The sequence below is a fragment of the Tachypleus tridentatus genome, chromosome 8 (genome assembly GCF_004210375.1).
Source record: "Tachypleus tridentatus isolate NWPU-2018 chromosome 8, ASM421037v1, whole genome shotgun sequence".
NCBI classification, from domain to species: domain Eukaryota; kingdom Metazoa; phylum Arthropoda; class Merostomata; order Xiphosura; family Limulidae; genus Tachypleus; species Tachypleus tridentatus.
In genome coordinates this window covers 145,180,374-145,207,355 of record NC_134832.1, presented here as the reverse complement: position 1 = coordinate 145,207,355, position 26,982 = coordinate 145,180,374, and the positions used below count along the sequence as shown (strand labels likewise).

Here is a 26,982-nt window from a genome sequence, read left to right as displayed (position 1 = left end):
TTAACCCTCATCAGCACATACCTGAGGTTCACATGGACCCCAACGACTTTCTAGGTTGTATACCTTTTTAAACAATCGTTACAAGTTTATATCAATTTATATAACTGTCAGACAAACTCTGTATCAATATGGCACAATTGCTTTTAAAACAGACAGAATATGTAGCTGTAATCTAATATTTATCTGAGGTTGACAAGAACCCCATACTATCATTAACCATCTCTATACATTCAGTCCATCCTACAGCACACAAAACAAATTTCTAAATATTTATTTCACTATATAGGCTCTTACAGAGGATAATGTATTATAGTACAGTATCATCTGGCCTGTTTGGTTATAACATCATGGTGATAACCATGTATGTGCACTTCATTCCTCAACAAATGTTCTGTGTTCTTTCTTTAACCTGTGTGTGTGTGTGTGTGTGTGTTTTCCTATACGTAGTTTTTTGTTTTAAAGATAATATGTATTGATCTTTATATATATATATATATAAATGTGTGTAATGATCAACATATGTACTGATGCTATACACGCACGTTCTAACGCTGTGCAACATTATGTACCATGTGTACAGAAAATATTATAAAGCTAGACAGTCATATGACATAACAACATCCCAGTTCACTACCATTTCAGTTGCGTAATCAGTACAAACTGTTGTATCGCTACTCTGTAATGACGAAACGTTTCCTTAATCCAAAATAAGTTTAGAACACACAGAAAATTAAACAAAAAAAAACTGACACAGAAACCTATAGCAAAAGCCCTGTATCCAAAACATAAATTATTCATTCCTCTTATATTTGTAGACGTAGTAAAACCTGCACGTGATCGATGACGTTTCAATCTCAATAAAATAACAGAAGAAAAGACAGAAACAAATGTTAGTAAACCCTAACTTCCCGTTAGAGTGGGAGAGCATCATAGGCTCTACAATAAATTGGAAGAACATTCTGGACTCCACGAAGAATTGAAAGAACATTCTACGTTCCAGAAAAAAGTGGAAGATTGCTCCAAGTTCCACGGGAAGATAGAAAAATATTCCATGAGAAATTGGGAGAACATCTTGGACCTTGCAATTAGTCAGGCGACAAAATCTGGGATTCACAAGAAATTGGTAAAACATTCCGTTCTCCACAAAACAGTGGATTTCATAACAAGATAAAAGAATATCTTGGATTACACAAAATTCTAAACTCCAATGTCAGATTTCCTACACCTTTCGACACGACTTTTAAATTCTCCATTAAATATCACTTGTTGGCTTTAAGTTAAGAATAAAACAAACAAAAATATCAGTAAAGTTTCTAGCTCGAAGTTATCACTATACCAACGTTATGTATGACACGACAGAGACTGTGATAAACCATAAAGTCTTTCTTCTCTCTAGATTAACAATTGAATCTTAGGTTTTGTTTGTGCGGTTTCCTTTCTTTAGAACTTTACTGTAAAATTGCACAAAAGCTATATGGGAATATCCGTCCTTAAGAGTGAGCTGATAAGACTAGAGTGAGGTTAGCTAGTGAACAGTAATCGCCGCCAATTATAAGCCCTCGAATTCAAAGTCTGGACAAGTTAGCAACACCCGGTCCACCACCATAACATATTCAACACGCACGTCGGTAAAGAATACAATAAAGTATGGTCTTTCCTGAACTATAATAGAACTTTTTATATAAAGTTCGTTTGCTTGTGTTTGTTAAGAATTTCGCGCAAAGCTACACGAGGGCTATCTGCGCTAGCCGTCCCTAATTTAGCAGTGTAAGACTAGAGAGAATGCAGCTAGTCATCACCATCTACCGCTAACTCTTGGGCTACGCTTTTACCAACGAATAGTGGAATTGACTGTCGCATTATAACGATCCCACGGCTAAAAGGACGAGCATGTTTGGTATGACGGGGATTCGAACCCGCGACCCTCGGATTACGAGTCGAGTGCCTTAACCACCTGGCCATGAGGGCTCTGTATGAAACATTTTTATAAATAGTTAGTACACGTTGTAATGTAACAAATCTCAAGCTAATGGTCTTCGTAATTATTACGTTTTATATAGCAGACGTTGCTTACGTCAAATTTGATGTTCTCCAACAGATGGCGTCTCTATTATTCAAGTACAAAGTTTTATTGATCAAAGGAACTTATTAAAAGGTGAAGCAGTAAACTGGATGGATCAATTTCAGTGGAAAATAATTATAAATCATCATTACTAGTACATAAATGTAGGAAACTAAACAATATCTATTTAATAGCGATGTAATATTGATCTCTCGAATATTCTTGTTACAGAAGAAACACGTTACTGTGAATTTGTAAATTCTTTCGCGTGTTGTTGTTGTTCAATTTTGTTGACGTATCTTCGGTGAATAGCTTGGAATTAAATGTCTATCTGATGTAGTATTTGAATGACGTAAATATTAAATAAGCTTATAGGCTTCAGGAAAGTTCAAAATTCGTAATTATAAGATTTGTTTCACGAAACGTGTTTCGTTTGTGTTTGATATGTCAATAAGCTGATCAGTAAATGATCTAATAATAACTAAAGTGTCAAAAAATTTGTGTATATATGTATATGTACAATAATGGGATTAAACCGGATATGATAAAAGTTGTCCTTGTGGACTCGGTAGAAGCAGTTACATACATTCTCGTACAACAACCCTAGTACACGAAGTTACCCAGTATTCATTTCACTGTACACGTAGGAAGTGTAATTCCAACCTTTGATTAGTTGAACATTAGTGTCAATTGAGAGTTTCCACATAAACTAGCTAGTTACGAGTCAAGAAGTACTCAAAGGTGGAATAGTTTTGGGTATGTTTAAAGATCGACAGTTTAGAATATGATTTGAAAGTTTATATGTTACCAAGCCAACCAGAACTTAAACACTCGATTGATGTAGAAGATTGATTGATTGTATTATGACGTACAAAACCTTTGATCTAAAAAGTGAAACCAACAAAAATAAAACAAATGTTTTTACCGTTCAAGGAGGAATTGAAGTTTACAATTTGTTGGGATGTTTTAGAACAATTTTGAAACACTATCTACAACTGAATATAAGAAGAGAGAAACCTTAACTATTGAACAATAATCCGACACTCTAACAATCAGTTGTTGTTTTTTTTGTCTTTGGAGTCATAAACACACAGGTGACAAGTTTTAATTTTCTTTATTATGGTAAAAGGAAAAATTAAACCAGTCCACTTACATTACAGGCTTAGTGTATATACACGGCAGTGGATTTAATACCTTAACCCTTAATAAACTAGAGATTTATATTAAATGTTGTTTTCGCAAAACTTTGTGAATTATATTTGTATGACGTAATCTTCTTCGTTTCAGGAAAAAAAAAAGAAAATCAAAGAAAACTCGAAATTTGATTTCAGAATAATCTGTATTTGAAACCGTGTTAGTTAGTTTTCTTATCAGTACATACATCACACTAATAATCCAGCAGCACGACTATAGTTCGAAGTACAGACACAATTTGAATTTAACTTCAGTACAAAACACGAATATTAGTTGCTTTAGTTTTTCTCATTAGCCATAACGGATTAGCAGTTCCTTTACTTCAATAATAACGAACTTGTTTTTTCTTACGTTGTATGGTCTGCTCCGCTTTTGTTCCATCACGCGATATTCATGGAAACGCTTCAATTGTTCGCACGACATGTCTACTTTAAAACAATGCATCATCCAACTGTTTAGTTTCTTAAAATTCAGATACAATATATTTGGCATGCCAGATTTTTGGTTTGTTTTTTTGAATTTCGCGCAAAGCTACACGAGGGCTATCTGCGCTAGCCGTCCCTAATTTAGCAGTGTAAGACTAGAGGGAAGGCAACTAGTCATCACCACCCACCGTCAGCTCTTGGGCTACTCACTCTTTTACCAACGAATAGTGGGATTGACCGTTACATTATAACGCACCCACGACTGAGTGTGCGAGCATGTTTGGAGTGACGGGCGAACCCGCAACCCTCGGATTATGTCCAGTGCCTTAACCACCGGGACACGCCGGGCCGCCAGATTTTTTTTGTTACTTTTTTTAGTCTCATAAAATTTCGTTTATTTTTCTCACCTAACAAATAACACGTAGAGAGGCGGGGTCTCTCTCGTGCATAGTCACCCCCCTCGGGAAAATACTGTCACAGTTACAGTATCTTATCCTGCCAAATGTCAGAAGTTCATTAATATTTTCGTTAACTTAACCTATACACAACGAGACGTCTTTCAACGATTAGGGATCGTCTACTTATACAAAAATTCTTGACAGGATTTCGACATTTTTAGTATGGTATATCACTAACCAATCCACTTGTAACAAACACTGCGAAACGTGGTGAAGATCAGTATATCAATATGTTCGAAGTATCCGAAACAAAAGTACATTATCTATCTTGGTCCTAAATCATTTGAAATTCAAGCATTATATTTGTATACGCTGTACTGTCAGATAATTGTATGTTTTGCGTGCACTTTATATCACGCTTTTAAAGGGACAGGGAACCAGCGATAGTGCACAAGGTAAAACATCTAGTTTTTCTGCGTTTTAAAATTAACTTGTATTTTTAATTTATTTTAATTCGTTAACAGTTTTTGTAAAATATGTAACATTATATTTTATTATGGATATTATTTCGATTGTTAGCTCAATATTTAAATTTATGAGTAACCTAAGTTGGCCGAACGTCTTGATGTATTACTGGGATTACGGCCGATTACAAAGTGAGAACAAACATTTTTCACTGATGTACAGTACTGTGCAAAAGTGTTACGACAAGAGAATGTTTTGTCATTCTTTCCATTTTATTGGAATAGTTCTTCCATACTATTACAGAATCTAAGTTTCAACATTATGGAAATGCCTCACCATTCCCTGAATGAGATAGGGTGAGAATAGTTAAGTCTTTAGAATTCCTATACACTCGTACTAAGGGCATATGATAAGGGTTCTGCTTGAACAACAAACTGATCAAATTTAGGGTATGAAATAACTGTCATGGTATCTCATGCAGTGTCTTAACTACATAGAAAGAAGGTAACAAGAAGCTATCATATGATACCGTTATATGTTAGAAAAAAATCAACTTAATAGCACTCCAAAAATAAACATTTATAAAAAACAGTGTTTAACACTATATATACAGTTTTGTTGTCATGTCACGGCCTAAAAAGAATTAAAAATTATCAGTAGAACAGAGAAACTGTGGCAGAATTGAAATGCTCCCCAAACATTATCATGTATACCCTAGATCACGAAACTGAGGCAGGTAAGTCTGAAAAGAGGAAAATATTGGTAGAACACCTAAACTTAATGATACTGATGTTAAGCATCTTTTTCTACGTAGCCTTCAGGGCAAAAGGGAGACTGCCACTGATCTCAAGCATGAGATAAAGAACCATGTACCAACTAACAAAAAAATGTCCAGGTGTATAGCATCAAAAAGACTCGATGAGAATGAAGAATTTTACCTAATGTATTTTGTATTTTCTTGTATTCAACCCAATATCTTAATTAGACAAACCTTAACCAGGTTATTAGTTAAGAAGTTTGTTTTGATTTTGTATTTTATTAATTTCAAACTGCAGAAATACATTTAAAAGAAACATTTTAAAAACGATCTTGGGCTCTACCAGAGAGAATGCGCTGAGCTCATGTCAGCCACTTAAAATATATTTTGTTTTGCATTTTCTGCAATAAATCGTGTAAATTTAAGTAATACTGTGTAAACTTTGATAACAATTGTTGTTTTGGATAACTTAGTATCACAAATGATATTCCGAAAACAAAATGCCCTTTCCAGTGACACAGCAGTAGGTCTGCGGACGTACTATGCTAGAAAACGGGTTTTAATACCCGTGATGGCCAGAGCATAGATAACCCATCGTGTAGCTTTTTTGCTTAATTACAAAGAAAGAAAAAAAGAAACAAACAAACCTGATAAAAAATTTATACAAAATGTTTAGGAATTTTGTGACAATAACCAAAAATTCTAAGTTTATTGTCTTGATATACAAAGGGATATTTTTACAAGAAACCACAGCTCCACTTTACCAATTACCATTCATAATTTTGAACTGTTAAACAAAGGTGAAAGTTATTAGACAACAGCACCTGCCGCCAATTCTTGGGACACTCTAATCAAATAGTGGGATTTTAGAGTCACAATTATAATGCACTTAACGCTCCTAAGTGCATAATGCAATTTTGATATTTATCGGTAAGGGGATGTGGACAATGTTATCAGATCTTTATAGATGCAAATGTTTAATATTTACTCATATACTTGTATATTCAAAATAAAAGTATTTTACCTCAATCAATTTGCTTTTTCATTTTCTTAAATGAAAAATCTATCAATGAAAACATTGTCCAGTGAATAGTTTGAATTTGTTGTATAGTATCACCGTTTTCCGTTTACAACATAAACCCGAAATGTTTTACGTTGTTCTCTCACATTAACAGGACGTATGTTGCCTTCATTCACGTGTTCAACCATCCACTAATCTTTAAAAAAAACCGTTTAACACGCCTTACACTCCAGAAATATCCCACTACTCCTAGAAAACCGCTTCTCATTCCAAAGTTACAAACACGTCTCAATGTAAGATTTGTTAACTCTTTTGTTCTTTTGTTTTGAAACGCTGATTAATTTTTTTTATTCATTAAAATATTTTTTTTACAAGACGCATCAATCGTCTACTATATTGTGGCATACGTTGTCATCAACGTTTGGTTTTAATCTAGTTTGTGTCTGTGCAAGAAAACACGTGCCCTTCGAATGAACAAATCATATCGTTTTAAATCTTGTATCTTCCTTTGACTAAATGCATCTACAACGCTAAAATCAGGGGTTCGATTCCCCTCGGTGGGTTCAGCAAATAGCCCGATGTAGTTTTGCCATAAGAAAACACATACACACTAAATGTATCTGAGCCTATGGAAGGGACCAGCATTTAATTTCCAAGCTATTACCACCTCAAAAACATTTTATTTATTCTCAGTCCATTATGTTGTCCAAATTTACTAAGTATTCATTCACATAAAAGAATGGTTTACTTTCCCCTTGGTTTCCGTGTGTTTACACCCTTAATAACGTGTTTCATTTTTCATTGATGTATATTTTTCCCTCCAGGTTTCGTTGTTGTATCTATTCTGGTTTTTGTGTTTTCTTCCTTTTAAACAAAGGATTAGTTGGTTTTTATTATACAGATGTTTCATGTTGTTCCTTCATTTCTTTTATGTTTTCATGTTAATGGTTTTTACTCCGTTCACTGATGTTCATTACTTTTTTTTTTCATCCCATTATTTAGCAAATGATTTTCTTAGATATGAATCCTTTACTGTTGTTGTTGTGTTAACTTTACTGTTGTTGTTACCTACCAAAAACAACTTCTAGAGTAACTTCTTGTTAACTGATGTTACATTGCTGTTGTTAAAACTAAACTTATCATTCATTATTCAGGGATTACTCTTATGCTATTTCAGTAAACAACAATTACTGTGCGTAGCACCCCTGAAACCTTTTTAACCATGGGGGCGTTGTGATGTTACGGTTAGTCTTGCACTGCTAAATTAAGGACGGTTAGCGCTGATAGTCCTCGTGTAGCTTTGCGCGAAATTTAAACAAACAAACAAATAAAAGCACCCCGGAAGTATGTAAAATAACAACAGGATTACGACAAATCGGAGTTTAACTAATCACAGGTGTTAAATTCAGTTGGGATTTCAGACGAATATAATTAAAAATACTTCTGTTCAAGCACGCTGAGAGCTGTGTTTGAAAACATCAAAGAATGATGTTTATAGATAGATCATATTGGTGGAAGTTTTGAAAATATTTTTTTTAGTTATTTTTATTAATGCGTAATAGCATCCAAAGATTGTCACGAGTATTTAACCTCCAACTTTCTCACAGGTATAAGAATATAAAACGTTATTTCTTACCAATACAGATGAGATATAACAATGCTTTCCACTTAGCAATGAAACTTGGTACCGAGATAATATGAATTACGACAATAATTTCTACTTAGCAGTGAAACTTGGTACACAGATGAGTTACAACAATGCTAACTACAAAACAAAGAAACTTCGTAGGCAAGTAATATAAGATAGAGGACTTTATGCTATTTAGTACCATTTTGTACACAGGTACAAATATTACGTCTCAAATAATTTCTGCACACAAATGCTAGGAAACATTAAAGCTTTAAACTGAACCAACAGCTTCTATTTTAGTTGATATTTTATGTACTTATTTACAAATTAAATAGCAAGATATGGTAAAATTATTTTTTAAAAAAGCCTGAATTTTCCGTATAATTTTGATGGTACAAGTTACTAACTGACAGAGTACACAATACACGAGTCTGAAAGCAGAAGTTAAGAAGCATACAAATAATGGGTACAACCACGTGTGAACATTGTCGTGGTGTCAGACACGCAGAAAAAAAAATCCGCCACGGATTCAGAAAATCAATTACAAACGATCTCCTGCTTTATCATGATCACCCTATTGTCTGGTTCTGCTGAAATATTGCTACAATGTTGTTGTTTTTTACATTTTTACGATTATCGGAAATATCTCGAGACGTGAAATCGTTTGGCATCATATAAAGAAACAAAACGTTTTTTCTCTACAGAAATACTCATTACATCGTTCTGTTCGAGTTAAAAAACACACACGGAAACAGGAGTTCATGTATTCAATATACATTAGAAATATTGAGGCGTGAGCGCATCCACAACTCAAAAAATCTGTAAATAGAATAAATCGCTATTTTGCAGACATGACGTCTATACAATTCTCGGCTATGAACGACACCACAAATCGTCCGTTTCCCTTTTCAAGTAATTAGATAGCTGGAAGAAAGTTTCAATTGAGAATTCACTAACAAGTGTATTTAAATTAAATAACTCATCAGGAACATGTTTTGAAAAAGCTACTGGATCATTCAAACGTTACATACAGAATACACGTACAATGGAAGACAAGAATTACTGGATCATTCAAACGTTACGTACAGAATAGGGGTACAATGGAAAACAAGAATTACTGGATCATTCTAACGTTACATACAGAATACAGGTACAATGGAAAACAAGAATTACTGGATCATTCTAACGTCACACAGAGTAATAAAGATACCTAAGCCCAACAGTGTGTGTGACTTACATAGACTGCAGGCCAAATTCTAATCTGTATGTGGATGAGAGAGTGGGGGGTGGGTGGTAACCGACGATTGGAAGCACCTTATTTGCTAATAAAATCCGAATCAGTTACACCCCTAGGAGTTATACACTTCGATATCAGGTTACAATCTGGGGAACGTGTGCTCACTTCCCCGTTCCCGTTAAGGCTATGGCGAGATAAGTTATCTGTGTGTTGTCTAGTTTTAAGGCACTATTTTCATGGTGACATCTTGTACGGGAAACAAGCCACTAAGCTGAACACAAGTTTTTTGGACAAAATTATTGAAACATTACTATGAAACGTAAAGAATACCAGGCCCATTATTAGCACTATTGATGTAGGAAAACCGTATAACGTCGTGTAAATGTTTTTTAAAAGTGTTCCTTGAGCAAGAAATCAGCTGAACCAAATCAGTGTTATCGTCAGTTTTGATAAAGTATTAACACTTCTGAAAAGCAGCCTGGTTGGCGTAACGGGTCATAACAACCAAACAATTTAGTTTTAATCAGCTTTGACAGGATAGTAGAAACATTTCTGGAAACATCAACAAGCACTAAATCCTGTTAGGCTGACAGTTTTGTTTATCGTTTAAAAATGTCAAGGATATTTGTTTTCATTCCCGATATTGCTGATTGTCAGTGTTACGTTTACTGTACAGCAGGTGAGTAAGGGTTGAATATCAGTGTTACGTTTACTGTACAGCAGGTGAGTAAGGGTTGAATATCAGTGTTACGTTTACTTCACAGCAGGTGAGTAAGGGTTGAATATCAGTGTTACGTTTACTTCATAGCAGGTGAGTAAGGGTTGAATATCAGTGTTATGTTTACTTCATAGCAGGTGAGTAAGGGTTGAATATCAGTGTTATGTTTACTTCATAGCAGGTGAGTAAGGGTTGAATATCAGCGTTGCAGAAATGAATTATTTGAGCCGTAATCTTTGTACCTGTGTACAAAATGGTACTACATAGTATAAAGTACTCTTTCTTATATTACTTGCCTATGAAGTTTCTTTGTTTTGTAGTCAACATTGTTGTAATTCATATTATCTAAGTACCAAGTTTCACTGTTCAGTAGAAAGCATTGTTATATCTCATCTGTATTTGTAAAGTTTCCTGCCTTGGTAAGAAATGACATTTTATATTCTTATACCTGTGAGAAAGTTGGAGGTTAAATACTCGTGACAATCTTTGGATGCTATTACACATTAATAAAAATAACTAAAAAAAATATTTTCAAAACTTCCACCAATATGATCTATCTATAAACATCATTCTTTGATGTTTTCAAACACAGCTCTCAGCGTGCTTGTACAGAAGTATTTTTAGTTATATTCGTCTGAAATCTCAACTGAATTTAACACCTGTGATTAGTTAAACTCCGATTTGTCGTAATCCTGTTGTTATTTTGCATACTTCCGGGGTGCTTTTATTTGTTTGTTTTTTAATTCCGCGCAAAGCTACACGAGGGCTATCTGCGCTAACCGTCCATAATTTAGCAGTGCAAGACTAGAAAGAAGGCAGCGAGTTATCACCACCCACCGATAACTCATGGGCTACCCTTTTTACTAACGAATAGTGGGATTGAAGGTCATATTACAACGCTCCCACGACTGAAAAATCGAGCATGTTTGGTGCGACAGGAATTCGAACCTGCGACCCTCAGATTACAAGTCTAACGCCTTAACCCACCTGGCCATGCCGGGCCAGGCTGATAAAGATCTAAATTGAGTAATAAAATTGAATCGGGTGTGCGCCGCCTCACGCTTCGTATTGCTGGAGCACAGAAATATAGCTAATGAAGAAGAGAAAAATATTTCACAGGCTACTTTACACTAGTCCTGTCAAAACGAATATCAAGTGCCGTGAATATTGAAGATTCTCACATGTATCACTTACAGCGCAAGAACAAGAAACAAGTTAAAGTATGTTTTTAAGTATTGTAATTGGAAATAATGTTTGTGTTGGGGTGACAAATATTTCGTCTTCATAGTTAATCACGTTTTGTGAAATGGGTGGCGTTAAAATGTACTTTCATTTAGTTCCCCATGTTGTCAAATATACCTTTTGTTTAACTTTTTCTTGTACCACTGTGGGTTCAAATCCCCGTCGCAGCAAACATGTATGCCCTTTTATCCGTGAGGGGGCGCAATATCACTATTCGTTGGTAAAAGAGTAGCCTAAGAGTTGACGGTGGGTGGTGATGACTGACTGCCCTTCCTCTAGTCTTACACTGCTAAATTAGGTACAGTTAGAGCAGATAGCCATCGTGAAGCTGTGCGCGAAATTAAAAAAAAAACATAAACAAACGTAACACTGCTATTACAGCGTTGTTCACCTGCTGTGCAGTAAACATAACACTGAAATTCCACCCTCACTCACTTGCTGTGCAGTAAACCTGCTACGCAGTGTAATGTTACGATCAATCCTACTATTCGTTGGTAAAAGAGCAGCCCAAGAGTTGGCGGTGGATGGTGATGATTAGCTTCCATTCCCTCTAGTCTTACAATGTTAAATTAGGGACGGCTAGCGAAGATAGCCACCGTGTAGCTTTGCGCGAAATTCAAAGAAAAACTCTACCAGCCTACCCTCGAATTGAAATTCTTTTAGGTACAATTCGAGTAAGTTAATCTACGAGACCCTGGTTGTTGTCAAATACATCAACCGGATGAGTTTAAACTCCCAAGCCCAAAACTGTAATAATATCTCAAATCGGTAGAGAGACAAGGGAGTTATGGGCTTAAAAATTTGTACTAGGAAAAACCAAAAAAACTCAGAGCCGTTCCATGAGCCGCTATATATACCACGGCTAAAAATTACGAATTCTGCTAATTTTTTTGCAAGATTAGAGATATTTTCCTGTGAAAGATGAAAGTATTCGTTTTCAAAATGAAATCTTCAACACAAAAATCACAAGTTATTATCCTGACCACGTGTTTCGTTGTTATTTTAGTTGTACAAAATATATTTTCAGAACAGAAATATGTTTCGTGAAAGTTTAAATCGTTATTATGGTTAGTAAAACTATTTTGTGCGGCACGTGCCTGCGTTTCTACCCTTTACTACATAATAGTACCATCACATAAAATATAGTTGCTAATAACACAATTTGATCTGTTTCAACACCTGTGGCAATACTAGCTATATAGCAAACACTGTCTTCTACAAAAACACAGTACATAAATAAGACTGCAGAAATACATTGGTGGTATAGTGAAGTGATTACATTTTAAATGTAGAGATTACAGTAACTCGGGAAAGTGGAGACGATAGTGTAAAGTGGTTAAGCCATTTCCGGTGTTTAATGGAAAAACGACGACTTCTTTTATCGGGATGTTTTATCGATTAGAACATTTCAGATGCTCTCTTTATGTCTGTCGTTTTTAAACAAGTTTTTATGTTTTCTTCAACCAGCAAAATAAAGAAACAAAACAACTGATAGAGAATACAATACAGATTAACAATCGATACAGAATAATAATAGATTAATATCCAATTATAGTTTTTATAACGATGTAACTCTGCAAGGATGGAAAATGTTGCAGAAAATATCTCGTGTTATTCACGTATGTGTCTAAAAAAATATTTTCGGTATTGCAAATTCTGTTACCTAAAGTAGTATTTATCTCATGTATCCTTAATTGGTTAAAAGAAGCCAACTGTTTCTGTACGTCATGTTGTTTATTACTTACGTACAATCACAAGAAAATAAAATACACAAATAACCTTACCCAAGAGAATTATTACTGGTGTTTAAAAATGGCAGTTGTCATGTAAGCGCGTGATAAGGGATCTGTCAACCATTCAGATGTAACGCCATCACTACCCTCACAAGGTTCACTGCCAACCATTCAGATGTAAAGTCAACATCACCCTCACAAGGTTCACTGCCAACCATTCAGATGTAAAGTCAACATCACCCCAATCAGGTTCGCTGCCAACCATTCAGATGTAAAGTCAACATCACCCCAATCAGGTTCGCTGCCAACCATTCAGATGTAAAGTCAACATCACCCCAATCAGGTTCGCTGCCAACCATTCAAAAGTAACCCCAGGAAACCACACAAAATGGCCAGTATAATATAACCCTAGAGTAATGGAGGCAAGAAATAATTTTTAAAGTAGGTCATTCCCGCGATCTAAACAGATCGAATAGAAACAACATGGATTTATAAAATGACTGCTGAGAATTCTTCTGCAATATATTTTTTTGGAAAAGAAAATAATTCCATGACAGCGTATTTCTTTTCGAAAGTAGACGGCATCAACTCAGGAGGCTTCAAGCAGCAAGCATATCCGTAAAACTGCAAAACTAAAGTTGGCATCAATGTAATGAGCACAAAAAGTGTGAAAATCACTTGACTGATTTATGCCGTGGCACGTTTTATACCCACATTCAAAAACTACCAATTAACAGTAGTCGGTTCTAACGTGGGTTATATACAACAAAAACAGAAAAACCGTACGTAGTTATGACTTTACTCTCTCTAAAGGAAATTAGAGGTTACACTTTACTGTGTTTATTGTACGACTAGCAGGCACGTGCTCTGTGATATAATGTCCTTGTACTCGCGTATTCTCTACTAAAGTACTCTGTAATATATAGTAACCTTATAAGCGCGTGCTCTGTGTAATAATGTTCTTGAACCACGTGCTCTGTAAAACATTGTGGCCTGACAAATATCTGCTCAGTATCGGAAACATACATTTTCATTACAATACAGACTGCGTTGTCAATAACACCCCCCCTCAACCCCATCGTTCTTCACTATCTTACTGTCACGTAAAGTTGAGATGGCTCAACAACACCAGGAAATGTACGATTTCAAAATCCGACGGTTATTACAGCAACGTCGTAAAACCTGTTAGCTGTGTCTTCTCTTCTACATGGAGTGAATATAAGAACCCCACGTGCGATTTCACAAAGAAAAATTCTAAATGCAACGTGTAGTATCACTAACATGTAGGAATGCTGAAATCAACATAAAGTAATTGTCACAAAGAGAAATGTCAGAAACAACGTGAAGTTACTGTCACACGGAGACATGTTGGAAATAACAGAGTAAATGTCACGTGAAGCAGGAAGGGGCAGAAGGACGCATGAAGGGGTCACCCGTTGTAATAATTCGTACCACTATCCAAGAGTATGTTGTCAATAATTCAGAATTCAGATACAAAATTGACGTCACATACCTAACTTTGCAATTTGTGGTGTCGTGGCATCAGGAGAACGTGCGCATGTCATGAATCACGAGAAGAATTATGCACTCTGTAGGCTACAAAAAGGCATTACATATGAACTTAAAAAGCGAGAAATAAAAATGTTACTCTAAATTTTGATTTTTATTTACTTTCGGGAACCATGCGCAAGTACGGACGATATAATATTACATTAATCATAAATACCGGTGAAATAACGGGTTTAGTTTATGTAGACTCACAGCTTCCATGTTTGAACCCACGTCATTCAGTTGCTGCCTAAAGCTGTTTATCAAAAGTAGTTTTTATACGCACACCACACTGTTATCGACGCCATTCTTTTACAACTCAGATACACACATTCAACTTTCTTGTGTGTAACAATTCAAATTTGTAAAATTAAGCTGTCGCTCAATGTTACGAAGTTATACATCACATTTCGTTCAAGAATCTTGTGAAAACGAGGAATGTGAAAAGCTTGTAAATGAAATTCTTATTAGCAGATTAAAGTTTAACTCGTATTTAAACTCCCACTCAAGCTACTATTGTATGTTATACCCATTACTTGTTATAATATCCTTTGTACACCTTTATTGGAAAATACAACACTTGATTTATACAATTTATTTGTGATTACATTCACACTGTGTTAACACATTTATGATTTTATATCAATAACATTTATACTTCTAGATTGTACTAATATTCCTCGTATGATACCTTTTACATCTGATAACATTCCTGGTGTTTATGCTATTCAGTTTTCATTGTATCCCCAGAGATGCCAACTATTTCAAATGACTGAGCGTAATGATTGTAGACAGAGCCCTTTATCATTTGTGGCTACTAGGCCTGGCCAATGTCTAAGCTGTTTATTAATATACTATTATTATAGTTATTATTTATTACTGCTATAGATTGCTCATTTATGACTGTGTTTTGTGTATTTAATAAATAAATTTTAAAAAATTCTTTTGAAATTATGTTTTTTTATTTAGTTCAGAGTAACAAACATACTGGTAAAACAACATTGAACATGCACAAACAGTAAGCAGAAAAAGCCTTTGTGTAAGGACTAGTTTATATCATGTTTATGAAATTTATTGTAATAGTTTTGCAGCTTTTGCAGCCTTTGCTTTCATGAGAATGTCTCTGGATGGTTGGGAGTTATAACAACATTGTCCATTTGACTGCATACACATCTTGCGTGTTATAATACTGCTCAAAACTGAGGTGCTCAAGTTTGGTCTGAACTTGCTTTTGTTTTTAGTCACTAAATTAAATATCCTTTCACTGTCAGCATTAGAATGGAAGATTGTAAGAATTCCAAGCATAACCCTACACAGAACGTCATACTTCTGGTTGCCATTTCCATCCTTCACTGTAGACAGCTGAACCCAAAACTTGTCAACATTAAACTGAAGGACAGTTTCTGAGAAAGTATCAATTTGATAGTTCAAATATTGCCCTTCCAACTTGTCAATAGTGTTGTGCTCATGTGTATTGACAAGGACAGGATACCTGTCTGTAAGAAGCATAGAGAAGAGAAATCTTTGCTGACTTTCAGTTTTGGATCAGCAACCTCTGCGTGAATCAGAAGTTCATCATTTAGAGGGAAGTGTTTCATCATGTAATTTGTAGCTGCAATATAGTATTTCTTGACACTGGTGTAGAAGCTGATCAGGTCTAGGTCCTTTTCATATTTAACAATGCATTCCTTGTCAGCATTTACAATAGAAACTGCCTCATCAGATTTGTGTAAGGATTCATTGTTGTAGTCAAGTTCAGTGATGTTGCTTCAAGATATTCTGGCTTGATGTACCTGACAAGTATACTTTTAACTTTGTAATCAGTTCTATGCATAATGTGTATGCAAGGTTCTTCTCTTTGCAATATCAAATTGGTTTGCTCAAATAGAGGAATTGCAGACTGAAGAAAAAGACAAAATAACAAGTTTATTTTGTTTTCCAAGAAAACTGTTAACTTATCTAGCTTGTTCTGTGCATAACTTTTCTTGGTTACTTCCTTGATAGCTTTCGTTGTCTTCTCTTTTTTCATTGATTGTCTCTTCTTTAGTCCAAGGTCAGACTGCCTAAACATATATTGAGTTATATCAAATGTTTCTTTGTCTGCTGTTGGAGACTGTTGTCTAGTGTCCCTGTGTGGCTGAGAGGATATTTTGACTGTTAAAGTCTTGCTGCCTGACTGAGCTGCACGTTTAGATCCTTTTAAAATCTAGTTTTACCTTCTCACAGTAAAAATACTTCTTCAATGCTTTCCACATATCCAATATTCTGTTGAGCCACACCCCAAGTGATACCCATCTTGTGTTATCAATTTGTAGAGTTTTTCTTGTTTCCTTGTCATACAATCCTTGAAACTCTTTGAAATGTTTTTTCTACTAGCACTTTTGTCCAGAAAATAGTAGACATCTATCAATACATCAGAAACTGGGCAGGGCAGTTCTCTGTAAGCTTTCTGGACAGCAATATTCATGAGGTGACAGACACAGCCCATGAAGTAAATGCTGGTCTGTTGTCTTGAGATGTGTCCCATCACACCTTTAACCATACCAGACATAACTGAGGCATTGTCTGAAGAAAAACTAAGACAGTTTTCCCATGGAATTTTCCTCTTTGTCAGTTCGTGTTCCAAAAGCTTGCAAATATTCTCTCCCATTGAAGCTTCTTTCCATTCCACCATTGTCAAAATAGAACAAACAATTTTTCCAAGCAAAGGGTCAAGATATCGTACAACCACTAGATACAGTTTTGAGTCATCCATGTCTGTGGATCCATCTGTGGCTAAACTGTAAACACTGTTAGTAACTATGCTTGAAATCATTTTGTCATCTTCGCAACCAAACATTTGTACAATGGTTGTAGTTTTGGTTCTAATACAGCCATATTTTATTGCTATATCAGAGTCTGGGAACATTTTTCTGAATAGATGTCCTGCATGATCGGCTACAGCTAGGGGTAAATTATGAGCAATGATGAACATCACTTCTGCATTTATGGTTTCATATTCTGAATTGTTACTCATAAATGTCGTTATCTGCATTGTTTTTGTCTTCGCCTCAGCCTTTCCTTGGCGAGATGTCGATTTTGTATGTCTGAAACAATCGTTTATCCCACCATGCACCACACAAAACCCGATGTGACAAACTACAAAACGTATGCTTGTCACTGACTTTTGATGCAATGACCGGATATTTTGCACTATACTCTTTCCTAAACTTTTGATTCACAGTTTTAGTCCTTTTAGATTTGCCAGAAACAAGAGAATCTGGTGAACGAGGCCTCTTTTTTCCCACTTGTGAACGATCGCATTGGTGTTTCTGTGCCGCTCAGAAAACGACAAATACCCATCTACGCGAGCGCTGATTGGCTGACAAGCACTGATGACGTAACTATGGATTCCCCACGTACCCAGTATGAAGAAGCACCGCACTCAAACTATTGGTAGACGTCGGAGGTACAAATATTTTTTATTATTTCAAGCACAAACATGATTATCGCAAGTAGCCATTTGGGCTGTCTTTTATTTATTATCAAAATTTATTTGTATCTCACTAGAAATTTTCTTTTCACCCCTTTCAAGCCCTGGGGAAACAATTTATCACTTTATTGCATAGGCCTATATAATATATGATAATTTGGGAGTTGCAACAAGCAGTAATATTTGTCTGTATGAGCGTATAGTCGTAATGTATACACCAAAATCGTAATAATTACGCTCAAATCATAATGGTTGGTATCTCTGTATCCCTAGTGTTTATACTATTCACTTGTGACTGTATCCCTAGTGTTTATATTATTTACTTGTTACTGTATCCCTAGTGTTTATATTATTTACTTGTTACTGTATCCCTGGTGTTTATATTATTAACTTGTTACTGTATCCCTGGTGTTTATATTATTAACTTGTTACTGTATCCCTGGTGTTTATATTATTAACTTGTTACTGTATCCCTGGTGTTTATATTATTAACTTGTCACTGTATCCCTGGTGTTTACTCTTCAGTTGTGATTGTATCCCCTGTATTTGTCTGATTAAACATAAACCAAGACAAAAAACACAAACTTTGTTGTGCATGTTTCAGAAGAACGTAACATTATTTTGTGTCATCGTAATTCATGTGATAAATTATATATTCAAGAATAAGCACACACACTAATAATTCAATGCCATACACATAGCACTAACCAGAACCAAATTCTATAAAAACCTAACACTGACTCAAAACTGTAATTTCCAATGATGTTTGTTTGTGGAGCAAGTAGGTCACGTAACGTGACGTCCGTATCTTCAAAGATAGTTACGGCCCTAGCTATGCATAGAAAGGGAGTGGGGCGATTATTAGCTGGTGAAGTTTAAAACCAAACCAGCTGATCTATTTCCGGGTATAAAATGTTGCTTCATGTGCATATCATCACTAGTTGAGCTATTAACAGGTATAGAACTACCTTTATATACCCGACAATCACAACCATGTGCTTGTTGAACATCTCATTCTAAAACCATGGGGTTTAATATGTAATTGTTCCTCCCCTAGCCGATATAATAGCCTCCACTCTTCTGAGAAGGCTTTTCACTAAACTTTGGAATATGAAGATTCGCTCCTATTCAGCCACAAGAGCATTAGTAAGGTCGGATACTGATGTTGGCCTGACTCGCAGTCGGAGTTCCAATTCATCCTAAAAGTGTTCGATGAGGTTGATGTCAGGACGCTGTGCAGGCCAGTCAGGTTCTTCCACACCAACCTCGGCAAACCATGTCTTTATGGACCTCGCTTTGTGCATGGGGGCATGGTCATGCTGAAACAAAAAGGGGCCTTCCCCAAACTGTTGTCACAAAGTTGGAAGCACATAATTCTCTAGAATGTCACTGTATGCTGTAGCATTAAGATTTCCATTCATTGGAACTAAAGAGCCTAGCCCAAACAATGGAAAATAGTCCCAGACCATTATTTCTCCTCCACAAAACTTTACAGTTAGCACTATGCATTCAGGCAGGTAGCGTTCTCCTGGCATCCGCCAAACGTAGATTCGTCCGTCAGACTGCCAGATAGTGAAGCGTGATTCATCACTCCAGGGAACGCGTTTCCACTGCTCCAGAGTCCAATGATGGTGTGCTTTACACCATTCGAGCCAACGCTTGGCATTACGCATGACATTTCAAGAAGCTACAGACGAACAGTTCTTGTGCTAACATTGCTCCCAGAGGCAGTTTGTTCAACGTGGCAATATCATAGGATGCCACCTTTCCAACAAGTGCTGGTATTTTGCTAACAGATGCAGCTGAAATAGCCAAACCCACCCATTAGAAGGAGTGTCCACATACCTTTGGCCATATAGTGTATATACTAGTACCAGCTGAACTATTTACGAGCATACAATATACCTATTCACGTAGAATAGTGTGGAAGTTAAAGTCATCTATTTACAGTTAAAAGGTATACAAAATGATAAAATCAGTATACAATAAACAGTCATTAAAAACATGGACTTGCCCTAAAAAAATTGTCTTACAATACTAACTTCAAGGTAACGTAAAAGTTATGACTGGGACTTTATATATAAGTTATATACCAATAACGCCATCTAGACTTACACTATCCAGTTGTCGTCGTCGTTTATTATTAGCACAAAGCTACACAAAGGGCTATCTGTGCTCTGCACACCAAGGGTATCGAAACCCGGTTCCAGACGTACTTACCGCTGTGTCACTAGGGGGCTGAACTACCCAGTGTTACAAAACATCTGTCCAGTACTTTACAATTTCTAGACCTGAAACAGTTTCCTCCGATATTTAATTTGTTTGTAAATTATACCTGTTTTATCAACTTAGTCCCATTCCAATCTGTAACAAGAGATGTTTCCATCTCATTCTGCTAAGACCGATTCACTAACTTTATGTTTCTCTGTCGTGTTTTCACGTTCCTTGGTCCTGTATTTCGCATTTCTACATGTTTGTTCAATATAATCTCGGCCATATTTATCATGTTTTTATATTATGTCTTTTGTACTCGTAAAATTTTAATTTACAATACGGAGAGAATATTACACTAAATTCTATGTAATTTTTATTATATTACCTATTCTTGTAGGTGAGCCTTGAACATATGGTAAACAAACTCTCCTGTCATATATTTTACTTTTTTCCCCTCTAACCTTGTACATGTTATTCTTCTTAATGTATTTATATGTTAATGATATAATCTATCAATAATTTCGGGTGAATATTCTCTATCTCTCGCTACATATTTTAAGAAATTTAACTCTCCATCACAATCATAAGTGCGTAATTTATGGCTCTAAACACAAAGTCGGACATTTTCTGTGCCCGTGGTTGATACCGTCTATTAGGTAATGTTTTTCAAACGAGACTCAAAACTCGAACGCTTTTCATTAATTGATTATTGTTCTTCTGAAGAAGAATAGCACCTTAAAGTACAATAAGTTGTTTACCAACATGACCTGTTTATAACCATAGCCTGGTTTACCACATCATACACAACTACATAGCTTTGCAACTACAGCCTGGTTTACCAACTCCTAAACAACTAAACAGTGTGTGCATAACCACAGCTTGTTTTTACCACCACCAACACAACTACATAATATGTGCGTAATCATAGACTGGTTTACCACCTCCTACACAACTACATGATCTATACATTACCAGTGGTTTCTTTAACTTCTATATCGCTCTCACATTTAACGAAACTAAAAAACTAAGTAACAGATGTTTATAATCTCAAAATCAACATTGTACTTAACTTTCAGTTTTAACTTCAATATTGTATCCGTAGACAAATACTAAATACAAAAATAAATCACATAAACGTGAAAAACAATTTACTACTTTGATAAAAAAAAAATGCGTTCCTTACATTTTATCTTGACTTCTTTCTCAAACACAAGTTAGTTACTAATTCTGCCGCTAGGATTGTCTTGTAGTCGTTATACTTGTTAAAAGCTTAACCATTCACACCACAAATAGTTGTATGTTTTTCTGTCAGTGTGTCAGCAGACACTAAAATGACGTCACATAAGGGACACTTACATTGTAATTTGTACGGATGCCACGAATCACTAGAAAATTATGCACCCTTTAAGCTACAATATGAAATGGTAAATGAATTTCAAAACAAACACAAAAAGTTACTATTAAAGTTTGGTTCTATTTTCTCTTGAAACAGAACACTTTCTAGAACCCTGCGGATGTGCATCCACAATACGATCAATACTTCCGTTTCTCCATTTCAGCGGTTTTTATTTCCTTAAGTTATTTTGTTCTGTAAGCAGAATTTCTTTCTCAGACCACTGAAATTCAGGCACCTCACAAGAGTTATCTTTAATAACAATATTGTGGTCACGTGCTATTCCATAACGTTTATCAACCACAATACAATTTGTACAAGTAATTAAACGAACAGTATGGTGAGTAGTTCAATAAGTGTTAATGAGAGTAACTTTCCTTCATTTCAATATCCTCATTTTGGACACGTTTTACAAGTTGTGTTTCGATATTGCGTTAGTAAAAAAAAATATTGCGTACATACAAACCTAGAATTCACTCATCCTTGACTGTTTATATTTCTGAAGTTAAAGTAAACACAAGCCGTAACGTTTGTTTAAATAATTGTTATTAAAATTCACCAATTGTATTTATTTTACGACTGTATCCACCCCACCCCCCTCAGTCCACTGATAAATTACAAAGTTCTCGTCACCTAACTTCGACTGTTCACGCTTCAGCGAGTTCAGAATAAGTAAACCCCTTCATAATACATTTGACGTCCACAGATTAAATGGACTTCTTTTACACCCATAAAACTAGTTATTTGTACATTTCCAGTAGTTTGCCTGGTAATAAAAAGTCGTTTTAGCTAAAAATTATAAGATTATTATACAAATAACACTTCATAGAAGAAAAACAAAATATAAAAGTATTAGGAAACATGTTGTTTGTCAAGTTGCGGCCGTCATAAGTAAATAACTAACAATGATTATGTCAATGACCGCTGAAAGATTCGTCAGTTAAACTCTAATGGTTCCTTCATCTGTTAAAATTCTTAATGGAACTTTAAACTTTGATTTTCTACAAAATAATTCTAGTTCACACCTTCCCCATGAAAATGGATTTTTTTTTTTTTATTAATTATTAGATATAACCCCCAATGTGGAAAACTCCCCATTAAGTATTTCCCTAATCACTGCTGGTCACCACATAACCTCAACCCTTCAAGTAGATAGGTTCGGTAAAGAATGTTTATTGTGTAATTTCGCACTGATCTACGATACATATTTCACTGACCACTGGCAAAGTAACTAAAAAGAAGGCAGCTGTTCAACAGTACTCACCAATATCTTATGCTACCAATATCTGACCGAGTAGTAGGAAGGATCTGACTGTCATTCTTATAGCGCACTCGCTCAACCGAGCGAGAAGTTCATTCGCGGGACAGCGGGCCGCGAACAATAAACCCTTGTATTTATACTCTGCACACATTAATCACTAAGCCTAGCCGCGGCGAATAAATAACGTCTCTCAACACTTGCTTAACTCCAATTGGTTTTAGTTCCTGTTATCATGAATCTTTGAACTGTTTCACAGTTTTAATATGATAGTAATACAAGCGAAGTTCAAACTAATACAAAGAATTATTGACAGAAAAGCATGTTTTAATTCCAGAGATACATTCAAAAGTTCATTACGGTCTGTTTTGTTTTTTTTTATTATTTTTAGAAGGCTTACCTTTCCTAAACAGTGCCTCTTATTCATTGCCAGCAAAGCAGCAGCCGCCGCCTGGTGATCGGTGAACTCCACAAAACAGTACGGATCATTTCCAGTCTAAATATGAGAAACACAAAAGGTAATATAAAATAATATTACCATGGTAACTCAAATCAAATTACAAATACTCCTCTTCGTATATCCGAAAATACTTTATGTCAACAAGAACATTTTGTTTAACAAACGACAGTAGTATATAATACATACTTTTAACACTTCAAATTTCAAAAATAATTCAACAAACATTACGAAACGTCATTCTTCACTTACAAAAAAAAAAAATATTCACAGAAAACGGTATCAACTATTTGAATTCAATAGATACACTCTGCAAAGCTACTTTAACTTCGTACTAAAATCTATACGATGTGTTGAACTACCAGTACGTAGTAATATATCATAAGAAAAAGTGTGGTCATTTGGTCATTACCCAAACGACTGTTTAGTTGTCTGTTTTAGCAAAAAGCTACACACACTGTGTTCGTTGCGAGGATGGATCCCCTAAATTTGTTACCTGAAACTTACCACTAAGTCATGTTCCATACAAATACTATAGATGGAAGTACAGCAGCAGTGTTGAATGAGTCACATACACACATACAAAAAGAAAATTTTCAGGTGACTCCTTTGACTTTACCAATGGACCAAACCAAGAGCGACGTTGCAGAATGTGTTACAAAATGGTTAGGTCCTCATGACTCCCCTGGCTCTCATTAGGGGACTAAACCTCACTCCTGGGATCTCACTGCCACTTCCAAAGACTTATCCTAGGCTGTCTTTATACTCAGACAATAAATCCTAACTAAGATTATAATCTTTTTTTCTCTTTCGGTAACAGAAAATAATGATTAGTAATGAGTAGTCAAGATCAACAAATACAAACTTGAAATCAAGTTTCCTTCTGTAAAGAGTGAAGAGATACCAAAAACAGATCATGTTTATACCATATTAGCGTAATGAACTGCAGATGAGTAACTTGGTATTTTCCAAAATATCCAGTCAGTACTTCCTCTAAATCTTTGTTTAGAATTTCGTGCAAAGCTACTCGAGGGCTATCTGCGCTTTGAATCCTTTACCTTGACAGCTACCAATCGTCCTGTACAAGTAATGTTTAGGATGTAAAAACTGCTTAATTAAACAGCAAACGTCTGGGGCAAAAATGTGTAAAAACGATGTGTCCACAAATGTATTGTTTATTTCTAAAAACATCCGTGAATAAGATGTTTCAAAAAGATAAACACATGAAAAACTCAACTCCAAAGAAAGAGCTGTCATGTTTATGACGAACTTTAACTTACCGAAACAATACAAATGTGTTTAACGTTGATACGAACGTGTAACCAATGTTAATTGAAACATAATACGCAGTCAATGAAACCAAGGCACAAAGAAAGAGATAACAGAAAACGGTAAATTAACATCTAACATCAAATGAACAAAAAAACGGTAAATTAACATCTAAAATACAATAAACAGTCAACAAAAACACGATATACAGACAACAAAACCATGGTAAATATTCTATGAAAACAGGCACAAAGACAAGAAAAACCATGGTGAATTAACATATAAAATACAGTAAACAATCACTCAATACAGAGTAGGCAGACAAAAAAAAAACGCTGTAAAACAGGCAACTAAAGCACATTAAAACAAAACATATATGACATGGTATTTCTTTGTCACTAAAGGTGTCATCAATATAAACAGTGACCAAAACATTTTGCATTGATGTAAAAGGGCAAAACCTAATATATAATACACATGTTCTCGTCCTGACAAATGTTATCTTTTGATCACACCAATTTAAATTCAAATTTCAGAAGTGATATATCTTTGAAAATAATGTAGCTAGTTTATATATAGGTGAAACAAGAAACAAGTAACGTCATAGAACAAATAATAAGAAAGTTCACTTCCTTGTCCACGCTATATTTATTTTTGGCCGTAATCCCAATAATATCCCATGACTTTCGCTCATCCTAGGTTAGTATTAAATCGACGTACTATGTTAGGAATGACGAAAATATTTATAAATATTACAAATATCACAATTAGTATTATTAACGAAATTCATTTCAAAAGACACAGAAAAACTAAAGTATACGTTGGTGAAAACCACAATAAATGGAAGCATCTGCCAGAGGACTAGAAATTGGAGACACTAGTTCTTTGTTGTTGTTCTAGTGCGTCACATGAAGAAACGACAGAACACACAAGATACAGGACACACTGATAAACTAGTTTCTCTAACCTGAAATCTTCTTACAGCTTGTTTCATATACTGTGGTTTTCCACTAGCCGCCACATACGACGATGTGTGCTTTTAAAGTAACTACACTTCTAGTCTGTTTCACGTTTTATCATTGTTTCTTCCTCTCGTCATGTTGTCTTGGAATACTTAACATACACTGGTCAGTACACTTGAAGAGATGTATTGTTACGTCAGACTAGGTAACAACGTATGGGAGTAAAGGTAAACAATTGCTAGACTACTGCGGATTTTGGTTGATTCTGACAACCTCTGAACGAAAGTAGGTAAATATGAAAATTGCAAACTAGAAATTTATAACAATTGAAAAACCGATACGAGGCCAGATTTTCTAAACTCAGATTCTTAGCTGTATAATGTATTTTATATTTACAAGGCCGTAAGAACCGGTAAGGCCAGTTGGCCTTGGCGTGAGCTCTTTTTCCCAAAGTATATATAGATACAACTAATGTATTATAACTCGCTTCTTTTAATCAAATGAATTATGTTGTGTATGAGGTATTTGTAGTTAAAATGACTCAATATTCGATCTAACCTTAAATTTTCTCAAACATTTTCTGGGGCATGCCCCCCTGACCACCTCTAGGAATGGCATGCCAGTAGTGTTTTTCTCACATCGTGTGTCATGTTTAGGTGTGGCCTTACCACCCTAACATTGCTTCCTACAATAATGATTTAATGTTTTATATATTTCAGCCACGTTCGCATCTACCTACTCTAACTTACGATCAACAGAATACAAGTGATATAAATGACGCGTGTGTTGTTTCCATTAAATATAGCAAGAAATGTAATACTTTACCATCGTGGATTACGTTATGGAAAATGTTTTAAAAGTTTGTTCTATTCATGGATAAGAAAGACCAGTTCATGCATAAATTAATACACGAAAACCAGTCTTATACATGTATATTTTTTCTAATTTCATACTCATTAGAAGCCTCTTGTTCAACTGAACTAGTCTCGTTTAATTTATTTCCTAAAAATTTGATAAAGATAACTACAAACACGTGTAGATTAAGTACATTATGCTACACAGTGGACAGGCTAGGCTGTCTATGCTGTACCAACCACGTACATTTTTAGCAATATAAGCTTCAAGACTTATTACCGCTGAATAAAGGGGGTACATTTATACAAGTAAAGACTTATTACCACTAAGGGAGGGGGTACATTTATACATTTCCTGCAGGTTTAAAGGAAAGTATTTTTTTGTTGTTTCCTAAACATAACTGTTTGAAAACAAGTTTTAAAAACAAAGAACACTAAAATATGGTTAAGATACGTAGACGATGCCTTCATTATATGGTGACTTGAGAAAGACAAGTTATTTGATTTCATCGGCTCCTTAAACACACAAGTAAATTAAAATAAATCGAAATTTTATAAAGATAAGTACGGATCGATATATACGTACTTCACCAAAGAAAGTTTTAATGTTATAAAACGTATTGAAAAAGGAAAGTCAAAACTGGGTTACCTGAAATTTGAAACGTATTTATCT

At 35.2% G+C, this 26,982-nt stretch overlaps 1 protein-coding gene across 4 annotated transcripts in view; it reads right to left on the bottom strand.

The window, feature by feature from the left end:
* Positions 1–26,982, bottom strand: part of LOC143223692 (cytotoxic granule associated RNA binding protein TIA1-like) — a 160,775-nt gene that overhangs the window by 82,050 nt on the left and 51,743 nt on the right. For all 4 annotated transcript variants that reach the window (XM_076451994.1, XM_076451995.1, XM_076451998.1 and 1 more), the window contains one exon: positions 23,168–23,263. In XM_076451994.1, the coding sequence (XP_076308109.1) occupies positions 23,168–23,263 (96 nt within the window). The remainder of the gene's footprint in view (positions 1–23,167; positions 23,264–26,982) is intronic.